General features: G+C 43.4%; 2 protein-coding genes across 4 annotated transcripts in view; one reads left to right on the top strand and one right to left on the bottom strand.

Annotated features, from left to right (window-relative positions):
* TMEM63C (transmembrane protein 63C) overlaps nucleotides 1–17243 on the top strand; it is a 116459-nt gene that overhangs the window by 16915 nt on the left and 82301 nt on the right. The window contains exons 1-2 of one of the 3 annotated variants that reach the window (XM_074996722.1): nucleotides 987–1031; nucleotides 5111–5169. The exons of the other annotated variants lie outside the window; for them this stretch is intronic. Coding sequence (XP_074852823.1) covers nucleotides 5135–5169 — 35 coding nt within the window. The 5' untranslated portion in view covers nucleotides 987–1031; nucleotides 5111–5134. Of the gene's footprint in view, nucleotides 1–986; nucleotides 1032–5110; nucleotides 5170–17243 lie in introns of those variants that run through there. 3 annotated transcript variants of the gene reach the window in all.
* On the bottom strand, nucleotides 12041–16823 carry ZDHHC22 (zDHHC palmitoyltransferase 22). The gene is made up of 2 exons (XM_074998785.1): nucleotides 16262–16823; nucleotides 12041–12306 (listed from the first exon to the last, which is right to left on the bottom strand). Exons 1-2 carry the CDS (start codon nucleotides 16821–16823, stop codon nucleotides 12041–12043), a joined length of 828 nt encoding a protein of 275 aa, XP_074854886.1.

Here is a 17243-nt window from a genome sequence, read left to right as displayed (position 1 = left end):
TACTTCAGATTTTTTTTTTTTCATTACAGAAACATTCAGCTGGAAAGGAACTGTAGTTACACATTTGACCACTAGGGCCTGCTGTCAAACCAGGGGAGAAGGGAGTGGAGAGGCTGTATTCTTCACAGGGTCAGGTGCGGTGATAAGGAACATGTACAGAACAGCACGTAGAGCTGCTGGAGAGTCATACAGGCTGGGGTTCAGAGTGTTGGGGGCACGGCAGCAGTGGCAGCTCAGTACCTATAGGGTGACAACATTGAACCCAGGCTGAATAGGACTGAGTGTAGAATCATGTAAGGACAGGGTGTGGGCCCATGGGGATGTGGGAGGAGAGGTGGCTGAAGGAGAAAGAGGGTAGGGATAAATGGATATGGGGACAGGGAGCTGAGTGGGTACATGAGTACTATGGCATTGGTGCCTCACTAAAATGGGAGAGGCCTGGGGTCAGCTAGTGTCTCCCTATGGGAGGCTCTCTAATCCTCCCCCACCCCAAAAAAACCCTGTTCCCTGTTGTTCCTACCCATACTCAACAACCCTCTATGATCACTCCCAAGCTCCTTCACAGCTATTACACCTCTGCTGTGCAGCTCTTCTGTTACTCCCACCCCCGCCACCCCAAGTCTCCCCCAAGCCTTTGCAATGCTTCTGAGGGGTGCAGGAAGTATACTTCCATATTGTAGGTTTAAATGAATTATTAGCCAGAGTTGTATATTAATATGCCTAGTAAGAAATCTATTAAAAAGCATTTCCTGAATATTTTCATCAATATTATTACAAACATACATGTTGTTTTAAAATAAATTAGCAAAATAATTGAAACTGACATAGTTATATGGTTATCTTAACAAATAAAATATGCCAGATTTCACAGTTCTAAAACATTATGGGCAGAATTTTCAAATTTTTATTTTATTTTGTTTGTTTGCTTATTTTGTGCAGAATTCCTCTAGGAGTAACAATAACAAACAGCAGTAAGTTGATAAGCGGCTGGATACCAACAAGTGGCATGTAATAGCACATTTCTTCAAAAGGTACCACAAGATCTTTAATATTAACCTAGGCCTATTATGGCTCCACTAAAGGGACTTAGGATTTGGGATAAAAAGAGCTAAAATTAGATTTCTCAAAACATTCAAAATATGCTGTAGTGAAAAATCTTGCACTGGCACAGAAATGGGCTAAATAAACAAATCCTTTATATCTCAAATGTTCATAATAATGTTACAACTGCAAGAAGCATGTTGTCTGTGTGGGGGTAAACACCTACCCTGGTTGCTAATCTTGTCAGACAAATATGCAAAAGTTGAAATTGCAAACTATGAATGTAGGTTATCTCCTTCAAAGAAAAAACAAGAGTTTTTTTCAGGAGCCAAGAATTTCAGTCACTCTGGAAATACCATCACTGGACCTAACCAGGTTACTCACAGAATCACGGGCACTTTCTCATGCTCCTCTACTAACATCATATATGCCATCACGTGCCAACAATGCCCAGATGCTTTGTATATTGGACAGACTTCTAACTCCCTTAGACAAAGGGTCAATGGGCACAAAACAGACATCAAAACACTCCAGATCCACAAACCAGTTAGTCAACATTTTAATGGAATGGGGCATTCTGTCAATGACCTAAAGGTATGTGTGTTACTGAAAAGGAATTATTGCACCGTTCTGGAAAGAGAGAGAGCCGAGCTGGCTTTTATATTCAAATTCAGCACATTAACACGTGGTTTAAATCGTGATGGGAACTTTCTGAGTCACTATAGGGGCTTGTCTGCATACTTGGCTCAATCTAATTCTTGACCTTCCCCCCCACCCGTCCACTCTCTGATTTGCTCACCTTGATTATCTTTTTCTGATTTGTCCTCCTTGCTTACTGTTTTTGGTTCTCTGTGCCTTAAATATTGAGTCTGTTCTGGTCTGGCTATGGTCTGAAGAAGTGGGTCTGTCCCATGAAAGCTCACCTAATAAACCATTTTGCTAGTCTTTAAAGTGCTACTTGACTGCTTTTTGTTCCCCAAGAAGGATGTTCTTGGATCATACCGTCTATGCAAGTGCATCCAGCATTGCCAGCTATGACTTCAGAAAGGTCAAGTTGTCAGATCAGTGCTTAGGGTAAATTCGGCTCCCAGTTTTCCCTGCTTTGAGCTTCTCAAATGCCAGATAAGGAACAGAAAGCTCGACACTGTCTTGCCAGGGGTTATCCTGCCAGGCAGGAGTCTCTTGCATCCATAGAGGTAGCTGGCTTCTATGCTTTCTTCCTCATAGTTCTTGCTGTAGAAGTGGAGAAAGCCAGATTGCAGCCACTGTAGATGTGTGGTTCTTTGGGATATGCCTAGATGACAATGTCTTTAGGTTTTGGTTTGTTTTAAATCAAGTTCATAGGTTATAAACCCAGAAGGGACCATTGTGATCTAATCTGATGTGCATAACATAGGCTTCAGGGCTCTGAATTAATATTAGTTTGAGCTAAGCCATATATTTAAGACGACCATACCAGAGTGATTTAAAAGTTGCCCAAATTTTTCCAGTGATTAATTGCCCTCACTTTTTTCAAAATATATGCCTGATTTTAAGACTGAATGTGTCTAGTTTCAATTTCCAGGCACTGGTTCTTATTACATTGTTGTCGGCTAGGCTGAAGAGTCCTCCATCAAATTTCTTTGCCTGATGTAGATACTTAAAGTGTGAACAAATTCCTCTCTTTAATAGGGTAAACAGAGTTCAATCACTGTAAGGAATGTTTCCAATCCTATCAATATGTTGCTTCCTTCTTGACCTCTCTGCAGTTCATCAACATCCTTTTTGAGTTTTGTGTATCTGGGCTGAATTCAATGTTCCAAAAATGGTCACAACCAAATACAGAGATAATGTAATCTCTGTCTCCCTCTCTCTCTCTGCTTGCTGACTTCCTGATTTATACATCCTATGACTGTATTAGCCCTTCTGGCCCCAGTATCACAATGGGAGCTCATGTTCAGTGCATTCTCCACTAGGACCTTCAACTCTTTGAGGATAGACTGAAAGCTGTTTCAATGTTGGACAATACATTCCTCCAGAACACTTGAAAAAATGTGCCTGTCTCACTTCTAAGGCAGACATCAATACTAGCAGCACGATCACATTTTTTAACATACATTCTTGTTTCATATTCATATGATTATTTTGGACCCCTTAAAAAGTTGCCACAAAAATGTCCTTGTTCTCAGTTTGCAAATCAGTTCACTTTACTACTAGGGCTTCACAAATACCGAGCAGTCCTATGGCAGCTTAAAAGCCACATTTTAACACCAGCTTTAACTGCTGCTTTATCTTGGCAGAAAGCCCTACTGTATTGCTTCTGTCCAACCTTTTTAATTAACAAAGTTCCATCTAGATACCCTTTCTATCCTGTGCATAATGGCCTCACACCCTAAACCACCCTGTACATCTGGAGAGCAGGATTTTTACTTTTCCTCTCTTCTGACAGACAAGCTGACAAGTACAGTCCCTGCTTGGCAACCTCACATAGAGCAGATGAAGCTGTTAGTTTTTCTTCCAGGCACCTCTTTTCTCAACTCAGCCACGAAGTTCCTCTCTTGCTGGTGCTATAGATAAATAATCTGAGTGACAGCAATGGCAGGACTGACTGTGGGGCACCAGAACTGGAATAGCAGGGGGCTGCAGTCAGCATCAGTTGCACTGCTAAAGCTCTGGTGAGCAGGACTGGAAGAGCGAAGAACAATGCTGACTTGAGAAGCCCTTGAAAGTTTCACAGCACCTACTTAGCTTGAGACAGTTCTACATTTTTATGAGAGAAATGGCTGGGGATACTGTTGTGTTTTTTAACATGACTTGAGACTGGACTGAACAGGATGAGTGAAAGAAGCTGTACATGCTTCATAATGACTGGATAGTAGCTCCTTGGCAGCAAAAGAAGCTTTGTATTTCAGTTTCAAAAACTGCATGAGCACTGGAGAACTGAATTATTGGTAACTGGGATAGCACTCATGTAAGTAGCAGTGATGCAGAGCATCCCCATTGGCCATCTGTTCTGGGTGCAGTACTGCCTGCATACAGAACTCTTGGTAAGGGCTGCAGTGGCCTCACCCTATAGGTACCTATGCTGCAGTTCCTCATGCAACTCCTGGAAGCAGTGATTTGTGGGAGAGTTGGCAAGGCTTTCTGCGGCCTCAGGGTAATTATAAGGTTTTGACCCCATCTCTCACAACACCCTGGGAAATGTGGCTATTTCTGTATTCTCCAAACAGAAACTGGGCTGCATGAGCGAACAGCAAGTTCTGATCACAGTAAATTTTCTAATAGCAGCCCTGCAAATCAATTTCCAAATGATTCCTCTGGCTCAAGAGTGGTGGTGGCTCCAACAGTATGTGCAGAGAGCTAAAGTAAAAAGCCCTCTGATTAACAACGTTCAGACTGCAAATTTGTGTGCAGCTGTGCTCTTCCCCATCCCCATAGTAACTATCTCTGTGCATTACTCCAAGATGCTGCTCATGGGGTGGAGTACAGCTTTTGTGTCATGTGCTACAAGAACCTGTATGATTATAGTCTGACTGCACTAACAGGTAGTCTGCAGAGATAACATCCAAGAAAACAGCTGAGAGCTTTGCAAGAATTCAGTATCATTTCATTTTTTAAATCTGACCACCATGCACATCTTGCATCAATATAAAGACAAAACCACAAGGACAGATTGTTATCCAAAATTACTTGACATACCATGCCCCTGACATGATAACCATGCGTGGGTCCATCATTTTTCAATGAATGGTCCACTGCACTAACTTCAGTTCCCTTTCTTTATAGAATATGGACACCAAAGGAACTGGCTTCAGTTTCCTGGGTGAAGTTTCCAGTTGCATTCCTAACCATTACAATTACATAAGTTGGTCTAAATATTTCTAATTCAGCCCCCTCCATAAATACCTAACCTTCAGAACTATTTTAATTTGTTCACTCAACATCCCTTGCCATTGAAATAGCCAGTTCTGTTCAGATAGGTAATATTGACCAATTCATTAGGTTGCAATAACTTCTAGATTCCTAATATATGCTTTGGTACTCTATTTCTTCTGCAAGATTTTTGAAGTCTGTCTTTTAATCCATACAGGATCTTGGTGTGTAGTTGACATCAATGGCATGTAATACTTCCTGCTCAATCGTGTTTCAGTAAGTGCAAAATCTTCTTGAAATTATAAATAAAATATGATGTTTTCAAATCCCTCACTGTTCTCAGTGCACCTGTAACTTTAGAAAGTTGGAAAGGATAAAACTTAGGTGAGATATAAAAGAGAGAACTCTGAGAGAGGAACTTGTGGCCATGCAATTCCAGCTTAAAATCTCAGCAATTTGAGATGATGAAAGTAGGAGGTGAAATGCAGAAAATTCCATTAAATTAATACTGCAGGTGGGTGGTAACTGTTAATAAAGAAGAGAAAAAAAAGACACTGAAGAAGGCCAAGAGGAAAGGAATAGTGAGCACACAGCAATTTTAGAATAGCAATCATATGAGAAATTTATTCACAAGGATCCATGAAAACAGACTTTAACTGAGGCAAGGGAAAGGACAGAGCCACAGACTAACCCCTTTTAACAGAATTAAGACTATCTTGAGAGTAAATCTAAACACAAATATTTTAAAAAATATTTTAATTAATATTTTAATTTTAACCCCTTTTCATTCTGATCTAAAAAGATTAAAGTCCATAATGCATCCAGGTGAAGAGCTTTACTGAGTACTTGCCCTTCTCGGAGCACAGGAATGGGCCTAAATTATTTAGTTTAAACTCTATGGCTCACAGCCCATCTCAGAGGCCCTTGGTGCAAACTTGCTGCAGCTAATAATTTGTTATTACTTATGACTGCAGTTGAGGATGCATGGGCTCAATTCTTTAAGCAGGTCACTTCACATTTTAGCACCTTAGTTTCCCTAGCTGGAAAACAGAGAGGATAATTCTTATCTTTATGGTAACAGAGAGGTAGCTGTGTTAATCTATATTTTAACAGAACAAACCAGCAGTCATGTAGCACTTTAAAGACTAATAAAATAATTTATTAGGTGATGAGCTTTTGTGGGGCAGACCCTCTTCTTCAGATCTGGAGATAGTGAAGAAGTGGGTCTGCCCCACAAAAGCCCATCACCTAATAAATTATTTTGTTAGTCTTTAAAGTGCTACATGACTGCTTTTTTCCCCATAAAGTACCGTAAGCATCTCGGCTTACAAGTGCTAAATTATTACTCGTTACATGTCATGGATGTGCTGTCACAGCTGTGCTATTAGACTACCTTAAAAGCCTGAATACATACCTGGGCATCTCAATACTATTTGTAATCATAGTGTTATGCAAATGAAGCACAATAATGAAGCACAATGTTAGCCGTGTTAGTAAAGCTTAGAAAGTTTCCCTTACGTAGGCAGAGATTGCCTTACTATCCTCCCATATGTATTAATACCCCTCCACAGGCACCCCCTTTCATGACATCACAGCAAATGAAACTGGGGTCATAAAATCCTTGAGATGTATAATATTTGCTGTGTTTTCATATATCTGAATGCGGTTACAAGATGTTAATAGGAAAAGCCAATCTGAGCTTGGTCCTGAAAGATGCTGAGCTCACTGTGGCCTGATCTAAGAAAATACTTAAGGATGTGATTAAAACTGAGCAAGTGACTAGTTCAGCTACAGACAATAGGACTATTCACATAAAGCTAAGTATATGATTAAGTGTATGCTGGATTGGGCTGCAAAGCTCTCCATATTATGGATTGAGCCTATTTTCAGTAAGGGGTACAAAATATGTCTCTGGCTCTTAGTCTGCCACCATGTTTGTTTTATAGATGAAATGCTGTGAAATGTAAATGATTGTGTTTGCCAACTTCACTGTCCACATATATAGTTTTCTGAATCAGCTCAAGATTTCTTGGCTAGGATGACTGTAGGCTCAACTCAGACAGGTAGCTCTATATTGGATCCGGTGTTGAGGCTGTGATTGAAGGTTGGGAAGTTTGAAATGGGACCATATGGTTTGTAGTGGGTACTCCAATTTCTTGGTAGGATGAGGAGTTGCCTGGGATTATCTGAACTCAAAGCTATGGTAACTAGTCTCTCTGTTTTCCAGGCGGTGTCATGAAATTGTCAGTGGGAAACACAGCATCTCTGTCTGATTGAATACAATTCATATATCTAAATTCACAATAGTCTAGAGACCTCCAGAATATGGTTACCCAAAGTCAGAGATGATCTTGAGTGTTCAGCAGCAGGGTTCTGGTGATCAGCCTTCCTCCCAGCACTCAGGCTTCAAGCTTGTAGAAATCTTCTCTGAAAAATTTCTCCCAGGCTTTTCCACAGGGCATGTACTAGCTAAACTCTTTTATACATAACTGAAAGTATAACTCAGTGAAATCTCTAATGGGTTGGCAGATTCCATACCAAAATCAAAAAACTCATAATGTCTATTTATCAGTAAAGCAACTCCAGCAAGAAATTTATCATTGCATTAAGTCCTCACCTAACATTATCCCAGTTAAAGTTGTGTCTTTTTTATGTCGCTTATCTATTAGAACACATGCTCATTCAAAGCTGTGTGATGCTCCCTTGAAGTGTCTTTTGACTTCCCAATTAGTCCACTTCTTGCAGGATTTTCTGGAAAAGCAGTCTGCCCTTGTAGAGGCTGGGAACAAGGGTGGGCTGGCAGCCCCTCATTGGTTCCCCTGAGTTCCCTGTAAAGTACAGTACCTGTCTGGGCAGCTGACAATAGCAGTTCAGCTGGCCCTTCCCCTCCTTGCCATGCTGTTCGTGCCTTCCACCTTGCAGCTGCTCCCAGGACCCCCTCTGCTCAGTGTTGGAGGAGGAATGCGGAGAGGGGTGCTGATGTTAGGATATTCCCCTGCCCCAGACCAAGCCCCTTCACCCTGTACTCCATCTGCACAAAGCAGATTACACACAGCTACAGATTCCTCAGTTTGAATTTCCTGATCTGCAATATTTAAAAAGGTAGTGCACTAGAAGTGGAGTCAGCATACTTTAAAGGAAAATATGCATCTCTGCCTTTCTCTCTCTCTCTCTCTCTCTCACCCACACACGAAGGGTGTGGGTGTGGGTGTGTCTTACACAAACATACCCCTTGGCACTGTGCAACCATCTGTGCACCATCCAGAGGAGAGACTGGTGCACTCCAATGGGATAATGTATTTTTACCATCATGTTCACTTTCTGCAGGGAAGTGTTTGCAGCCACTGTCTTGCATCTATTGTGTTTTCTTGTTCCTGCCTCAGTCCATGTTGCTTTGTAGAGTGTGAGGCTACATTAACAATTTGTTAATCCTTGAGAGCTCAGCCAGATCCTAATTCATCATTTAGTAGCAAGACATTCCCTGGGAAATATTCTGCTCTCTGACTCCATCACCTCAGCCAAGTTTCGTAATCAACATTGCTGTGTACAGTATTATATTGTTTGTTTCAAATAATTTAAAACGTGCTGTGTACACACACACCCACAGAGTCTTTTGTCCACTGAGAAAATTTTCAATGGAACCTAACTCCACAATTTACATTAATTTTTTGTGGAATTTGTCTTTGTTTATCATCTGTTCACTAAAGTAACATTTTCAGGAACATAACTACAATGTTAAGCACAGAGTTACTGTGCAGACACCCAGACTCATGTTATTCATGTTCCATATAGAAGAGATGTCAGGTTGGTTTGATAAGTGTGAAACTCTGACAACTGTTGCTCCCAAGGGATTTGCCAACTTTAGATTTTGGATGTTGCAGTTTACAGACTTTGGAGGAGAGCAGAGAAATAAGCCAACATACATTAGCAGAATAATGTTACATTTCCATAGTTCCTTTCGATGCCCAGAAGGTATTAATTTCAAGAAGCTATGCAGGCAAAATGCATTTGATTGCCACTGAAATGTAGCCAGAACAGCTCCTTAGAAGCACATGTTAACACTACACATCTACTTAACTCAAGAAATAAGGAATAATGTATCCAGCTGAATTTGCAGGAGGCATTTTAGAGTGTCACAATATGGTTCCCCATACTGGAATTTGGCTGTGATGCCAGGATTAACACTTGCTAAAAATATTGTGGGTTTGTTTTTTTTTTCAGGATTGAAATGGTCAGGACCTTCCATCAGCATAGATGTCCCTAGTTATGAGGCTCGGGCACTGGTTACTTACTGACTTGGAGAGAATAGTGATTTTTACTGAATCACTACCATTTCTTTGTGCAATACCTGGCTTTTCTTTGAATGTTTCCCCTTTCCAAGTACCGTGTTGATCCTATCTTTCTTAGTATTCGATACCTGATTAAATAACCTGAGGTAGCATATCTGTAGGAAGTGAGCAGCAGGGGCTGACCAAACCTACAGTGCCAATAAAATTCTGCCTGCGGAGGATGAGATTTCCACAACATAATTTCATAACTTCTGCTGACACAAAGTAACTAATGGCTAAAGTCTTGCAAGTCTGCCCCTTTTAGGAATAAAAAATAGACTCCGTAATGAGCAGAGGAAGATGGATCAGCTAGACTGTGAATTAAAAATAATTCTGTTATTAGTTCCATTTTCAGAATGGGAAACTTTAGAAAGACCACATAGCATGCCCAAGATCACATAGTATAACAGTAGCAGAGCCAGGAAAAAAAAAACAGGAGACCTGACTCCTAATTTCTTCCTACTGTGCTTGTATGGTGTTAAATATAATCTTATGCACATACATGTCCACACACCAACAGAATAAAAGGGTAGTTAAAGATCACAACATCCAGAAGGTAACGTAAAAAATCAAAACACTTTATTGTTGTCTGTTAGTGAAAGTGCAGCATATTTATACATGTAAATACTGGTGTGTTCATGTGAACACTGCTTCAACGTGGAAGGGATATTGGCTATGTGTGTTCTACCTACACAGCTACTGATTTTTGCAGTATATTCTCAAGGTTGCACTGCTCATCACGATATACTGTGTGTGCGTTTATTACATGTGAACACTCTGGGATCATGATGAAACTGTGTAAAAGCCAATTGTAAAGCCTTTAAGAATGACTACTGTGCATTGGTATGAGAGAAACACAATTTTGTTTGTGGGTATTACACTCCTCCCGCAGGATAGATTAAGAGCAGTATTCAAGGAAGAACTACACCTTTCGTTGTTTAACAGTGACCCTTCTATAAAGAGAAGTAGTGGATTCCTATCTAGCCCACATGGGCTGGTGCAAAGATGACTACAACAGAGGCATCTTCTCATGACGATAAATCCGTGGCAATAGAGCACTGTGGTAAGTTTTGAAATGCAGTAGTGTCTTTTTTAAGGCACCTATGAGCATGTTATCTCATCACAGGTGTGGTGGGGTTTGCTGCAACACCACATGCTGTGATACTGGGCTGAGGAATCCCAACAGTAACTTCAAAAAGTTTATCATGGAGATACACCATGATAAATATACTCCACTGTACCTGGGCTAGAGGAGATGTCCTAAAGCATTGGTTCTCAAACTTAACTGTTCCCCATTCTTTGCATCTGTTGTAGTTTACATGTGCCCCTTCTCCAAATACCTGGCCAGTTGCTGTTACTCTTTGACCATCCAGCTCTGAAATCAGAGTAGAGAATGTCAACTGCTGGCTGGATGCCCAGCTCTGAAGGTAGTGCCGCTGCCTGCAGTAGTAAGGATGTCATGGTATGGTATTGCTATCCCTATTTCTCTACTGATGATGCTGGTGGCAGCACTGCCTTCAGACCTGAGCATCTATCCAGTAGCAACCACTCTCTGGCCACCCAGCTCTGAATGTGCAGAGTAATTTTTTTTCTACTAAATCTCACAGACCCTGCCCTGAATACATTCTGTGCCCCTCCCCCAGTTTGAGAAGCTCCGAAGAGTCTACATTCAGGGTAATGCAGGAATGTTTGAGGATTAATTTTTAATACTATTACAAAACAAGAGCAAAGTGTCCCTGTCTTTGGAGAACCTCACTGTCTTCCAGAGTGGTCTGAGCTCAGAACACCAGTCAGTATGGATGAACCATCTTTGACCATGTGCTACATCAGGAGGTACATCTAAGTGCTATGCATGCACCTTCTGTCACTCACACAAGTCACCCCCAGCCTATCTCAGTCACACAATCGCTCACTCACAGTCAGCTCTCAGGTGCACCTTTTTCATTCATGCTCAGTTTTCTTTCCTTGTACCTCTGCGTTATTTGCTCCAAAATCCATTATTAGATCTGTTTGTTGGTCCTAGGAGCTGGATACATAGTTGTGCCATGGACTGTGTCATAAGGCAAGGGTGGGGAGGAGATGTTGAAGAAGAAACATGCTGAGAAGCAGACAGTCGAGCTGCAACCTGGTGAGCCCTGTGGTCAGTCTATTAGGTGCTAGGGAAAAGCTCAAAGATAACTGAAGATCAAGAGACCTAATAAGTCCTTTCTATCCCCCATTTCTAGTTTGGGGAGAGTTGACTTTCTCTGCCTTCCTACCAGCCTGTTTCTAGAGTGCTTGGCTGCACTACGGTTTTATTGTTAAATTCTTTTTTCTGTCTCTGGACACTTTAGGCTGCATAAAACTTCAATTTGGAAACCCTCCACAGGAATTTTGCTTGCCATCCCGTCATGATGCTATAGGCTGTCAGCTAGATGGAGAAGGATCCTGCTGCTAGTTGTAGGTGAAGGCATAGGCTAGATAAAAGAGTGAAAAGGACTGTAAAGGAGGATTTGAATATTATTTTTCTGGTAGTACAGTCTATTGCCATGTACACAGGTGCAATGATATGTCTACAAAGCAGCAATGTCTCTTCAGCTACATTTATTATTTGTATTAACATAGTAGCTACGAGTCCTACTTATGAATGTGGATCCCATTTTGTGAGGCACTGTACAAGCACAAAACAGAAAGACAGTCCCTTATGCCTGCTCAGTTTGCTAGCCAATCCCTCCCCCCAGAGGCTGCAGTACTGAGAGATGGAATATCCCAACTCTGCTGTGCTGCAGTAGAATAGGGGGGAAAGTAGGAGTGTATCTCTGTGTGTGCATAGTGAAAATTTACTTATCTTTATGCCTATGATAGTCACTCCCCACATTTAGCACAGGAATTAGAAGTCCTATCAGCCACCTCTTCCCAAAGACATCCTGCAGGTTCTTATTCCAGGGTCGGGCTCTGACCACCATCCCCTTCCGCACCTGGTATCGAGTTTGTCCTTGTATAATCAACAGTATCTGGTGGGAACAGAAGCCAGCACAGGCAAGTCCAATTCCAAGCCAGAGGTACAGCATCAGAATGACAAACATTTCAGAGCTAAGGAGAGCTCCTGCAGTACCAGGGCCAGGAGAGGGAAAGAGAAAAAAGAAACAGCATTTTACACACTCCCTACATGTTAGTATATTGGTCATTCAGAAATATTCAACCCAAAGGGTTATGGAAATGGAATTATATGCTATCACAGTCAAACAACTGGAGAGTTAGAAGGTAAAAGAGAATTAATCATTCTGGTCATTCTAATAGAAATATTTTGTTCATGGTAATCAATGCAACTAACACTGTTGGGGGAAAAGTTAAAATGGTAAAGATTAGACAAGATTAGCGTTCATACTATTAATAGGTGGTGTCAAGACTTACAGGGAAAATTCCACAAAATTTAAAATGTGGTTTAATCATTATTAGTAGCATTTTCAAAAGAGTTTAAATTATGTAGATCTCATCTATATGGGATGTTGTTTCATGGCAAAGCAGATGTGAGTCTACAGTGCATTAGCTTGCCACACAGGAACATCTCATGTACATGGCTACAGCATGTTAAAAGACTTATGGAAATGTTGACTGTTCCAGGTACTTCTAATAACTGTTTTTTAAAAAGTAATGTGTAATTTTGTACACATAAATAACAAATTGGCAGCTCCTCAGCTGGTGCAAATTAGCCTTTCTCCATTGAAGTAAATGGATCTGTGAAAATTTACAGCAGCAAAAGTTCTAGCCAGAGAGATGGGAGGGTTGATATCAGTATATAGGCCAATTGGCACCCATTCAGGATCTGCCAATATTTTAGGACTTTTGTAAGTATTAAATGTATCATAACTAATTCCTTCTGAGGTTTGTAAAAGAACCTCCCTAATATTACCTTTCCCTAGTGAAGAGAAGCATGTAGGAGTGGTGCAGGGGAGACAACTCCAGCTATTCTAATCCAAATCTCTGTCAGCAGGAGTCACCTTCTGGAACAGTGCAGGAGTGCTGGCTAGTTTTATAGACAGTTCTGCCTCAGCCTCTCTCACCAGAAGTCACCAGAACAGGGCTGAGTGGCTGGCTGTAGGATGCTCAAGGTTCCTCCGTTTATTGAAATTGTGTTATACAGGAGATCCAACTAGATGAACTATTTGTCCCTTCTGTTTTTTTTTTAATTTTAAAAAAAAGCAGTAGCGATAGAGATTTGTTCATTATTCCTAATAGTGCTCTGTTACAAGCTGGGAACAGAAATTGTCCTGAGATTCTCTATTTTGGGATATGATGCAGCAACTCGCCATGCTGTGAGTAGAAGAGTCCTTTGACTCTCCTTGCAAGTATAATGATTCCCTGAGCAATAGTTAATGGATGTAAGGTTTGTTAAGCTTATATCTTATTCTTAGGTTACCCCATATCTATAGTTTTGTTAGCATGTCCTATCTGATGTGCATTTACAAAAATACCTCTCACTTGCCCTTCATTAGCAGAGACCATTTTAGACCTAAATTTACTTGTTCCTTGTGAACCTGATATGATCTCATTTTTATTACTGCACATAATCTATCTCAGAAATGCTGACTCATGATACTGAACTATATTCTGATATTCATGATGGCCTCCTGAGCACAGATTCTGGCCGCAAGTAGCCAACTAAGAATTAATCCAGCTGGCATAAAATTAGCAGATCCATCTCCTATTCCAGCAGTCACCTGACACCAGCATAGACAGCATGTCAAAGGAAGGAAAGTGCTGGTGCACTGATCCTCAGTTAATACATGGTCCCTCAGGTTCCATACACTAGCGGCATAGGTTAGAACAGCCTAGGATTTTGGTCTAACATATACTAAGGTTGATGGAGATCAGCCCACGGAGGTAAAGAGCCATAACCAACCCCATGGTGGCCTCCTTACGCCTTCCTCCCAGACTATTTTGTTGTGCCAAGCACAGCTTAGAATAGGGGAGTGTCAAGTCTGGTGTTATTCATTCTGAGGTTTATCCACTGTGATTTAAAATATGGTTCTACTTGGAAAAGTTACTCCATACCAATCTCATGGCAGGGTTCCATGTCTATTGTCTTTCAGTGACTACCATGCCAACATGTGATTTTTTCCCTAGTAAATGATTGCTTATTGGTTTTTAAAAGCCAGTCTTCTCAGCTTGGAATATGAAAATCAAGAGGGGTTCCTGCTGGCTCATGGATCATTAGCAAGATGTTGCAATAAAAATATAGGCTACGTCTACACTACTAGATAAATACGAATTTAAGGCAGTTAGTTTGGTTGTGTCAAGTAACTGTGTTCACTGTAAATAGCATTAGCTCAATTTAGGGAGCACTAATATGGATAGCATAATATCATCAGAACAGGGTGAGTGTAGCATCAAGTTTGAATTTAACTGTTCGGATGAAGGCTAGTGTGGAAGCACCATGTCTTTGAATTGAATTCATTAGCCTCCAGAGGCTGGTTGGCACTGCCGCACCTGGCTCTCAGCTCCCTGCCACTGGTGGGAGCTAGGAAACTAACCAACACCACAGTCTGGTCAGTTTTACAGCTCCTGCAATTGGTGGGGAGCTGGGAAACTCAGTGCTTCTGCTCCTGGCTCCCCACCACTCCTGGGAGCAGGGAAGCAGACCAGCACAGCACCTGACTCCTGGCTCCCCTGAGCCAGGCACACCAGTGCCGGTCAATTTCCCAGCTCCCCTATGCTGCAGGGATCCAGGAACCAGGCAGCAGGGTGAGCCCTGCCAGCGGGCAGGGGGAGTGTAGCAGGACCTAGGGGGAGGGCACAGAATGCAGGGCTGAGGGAACTGTGTGATAGGTTCCCACAATGCACTGCTGCAACAGTCAATGTTTGGCCACTCTAGTGTGGCAGCACTAACTCAAGTTTGTGTGGACTTTGTGGGAAGTGAAGATAATCAAAACTTAATTTATAAAATCCAGAGTTATAAAATCGAATGTATCTGGTAGTGTAGACATAGCCATAGTCAACAACCTAGTTGATGCATCACCCAAAACTCAATCCTCCCCATCTCCCTGAGCTGAGTGCTCCGGAGATTATTCTTCCCAATGTGTCTGCTTTGGGTGTGGGGCACTTTCAGAGATCAACAGCGGCTTTAAAACTGTGGTTTGCAAAGAACTAGCCGGAGGTCGAAAGAGAGCTGGCTGGTCACATCATATTAATTCTCGTGTTTCCACTTGCTAGCTAGCATTAAAGGAAGCTGTCATACTCCTTTCCTATCCCCTATTTTCCTTGCGAGCAGCTGCTGCCCTTGCCACGGGGAGGGGAAGTGTAGGGCTAGGTGTGTGTTGTTTGGGAGCGGAGATGAGGTGGCCCTGGGGGTGGTGATTGGGGCTCCCTGTATGTCTCGGGGAAAGAAATGGGCGCTGCGTGTGTCTTTACTGGGGCTGGAGGAAGGAGCAGGGGATGGGGGGAAAGTGTCCCACTCAGACTTTAGTAGTCAGAGACCCCTGCCGGAGGTGCTGAAGGGACAGCTCCCTAGTCCCCTGGGGTCCCTGCCGGAGGTGCTGAAGGGACAGCTCCCTAGTCCCCTGGGGTCCCTCCTGGAGGTGCTGAAGGAACAGCTCCCTAGTCCCCTGGGGTCCCTCCTGGAAGTGCTGAAGGGACAGCTCCCTACTCTCTCGCAAAGAATGTGCGAACACCCCCCTACCCCCGCAGGCGCCAACTGAGGCGCCCCTCCGCCTTAGGAGGAGGAGTGACTCCTCCCTCCGGCTGCGCTACCCGCCAGCCCCGCTTTCCCTGACACTCTGCCTCAGAGACGGGGGTTGAGTGGTTAGATTTTAACAAATGACGAAGCCGGCTGGGGCTGGAACCTGGCTGGGGCCCAGCCGCGCTTCATCTCAGCAACGTCCTTTGATCAGACTGCTGCACGCCTGCGGGAAACGAACACAAAGCCTCCAGGAAAGAGGTGCCTGAGCATAGGGCCCCTCCCTTCCCCGCCCCTCCCTCAGCTGCCTGGCAAGGAGCAGGACCCGAGTCGGGCAACTGGGGAAGAGGAGCCCGTGTTCCTTCTTGGGAGAGAAGCAGCTTACCTGAGAAGAACTGGCTGATGGAGTGAGGCAGGAGAGTGAGAAAGGCCAGCGGGTTAGCAAAGGACAGAGAAAGCTCTGCAGAAATGTAAGCCACCCCTGCCACCAGAGAGTCGAGACAAGCCAAGGAGGTGTAGAGGCAGAACATGACGAAGTTCCGCATGTTCCTGCTCCCGATGCAGTTCCCTGTGAAGAAACAGTGGTGGTCATGTCTTTGGGTGACTCTGGCGCACAGTCTACAGAAGTGGGTGCTGGGCAAGGCTGAGCCAGGGGACCTGCTTCCATCCGGCCGGGCCACCACCACTTCGGCTCCTCCGCCCGAGTTCAGCCACTTGCCCAGGTCCTCAGGGGAGTTCTGTATCACAAGGATGTAGTTCCCCAGAGCATTAGCGGAGAGGAAGAGGAAGAGGGCCCCATGCAGCAGAGCAGGAGAGAAAAGTGGGGTGGTGGAAGGGTCTTTGAACATGCTGGGGATGAAGAGAAAGAGCTGGAGGACGAAGGTCACTAAGGAGATGCACAGGAAGTAGGCTGGAGCAACAACATTGAGCACCCTGAGAACTAGCATTGTGGATTACATTCCTGCAGGGAGAGCAAGAAGAGAACAAACATCACCGCCTCGGACGGATACTTGATACGTCCATTTCCTTCAGGTTCCACCCCCCGCCGCTCCCCTTTTGCTCCTGGCAATGCCCTCTCTGATGCTCTTCCCCGCCCCCCTCTGCCACACTCACCCCTCTGTAACGCAATCCCCCCGCTCCAGTGGCGTGTGACAGAGACAAGCTCATTGGGGAAGGACTGCTTCTCATTTCCTAGCAGTTACTGTCACAGCCCCGGTGCCGGCTTCCGCGAGCTTGCAGGCGGCATTGCCACTGGGAACCCACAGGCTGCGGTGTCTGGAGCCTGTCTGCCGGCTGCCTCAGCCGCCAGCGCTCCGCTGCTGCCCTTTTCGCTACAACAGGAGTTCCTGGTGCAAGCAGGGTCATTT

This window comes from Carettochelys insculpta, chromosome 6, assembly GCF_033958435.1.
Source record: "Carettochelys insculpta isolate YL-2023 chromosome 6, ASM3395843v1, whole genome shotgun sequence".
Lineage (NCBI taxonomy): Eukaryota > Metazoa > Chordata > Testudines > Carettochelyidae > Carettochelys > Carettochelys insculpta.
The sequence above is the reverse complement of the archived record's forward strand: the minus strand, read 5'-3'. Positions and strand labels throughout refer to the sequence as shown.

Bases quoted from the DNA above. Each gene is read 5' to 3' on its own strand.
- ZDHHC22 (XM_074998785.1), bottom strand. From the start codon at position 16,823: ATGCTAGTTCTCAGGGTGCTCAATGTTGTTGCTCCAGCCTACTTCCTG. The intron at 12,307-16,261 runs GTAAGCTGCTTC...CTGGTACTGCAG, and splicing joins CATCAGCCAGTTCTTCTCAG to GAGCTCTCCTTAGCTCTGAA.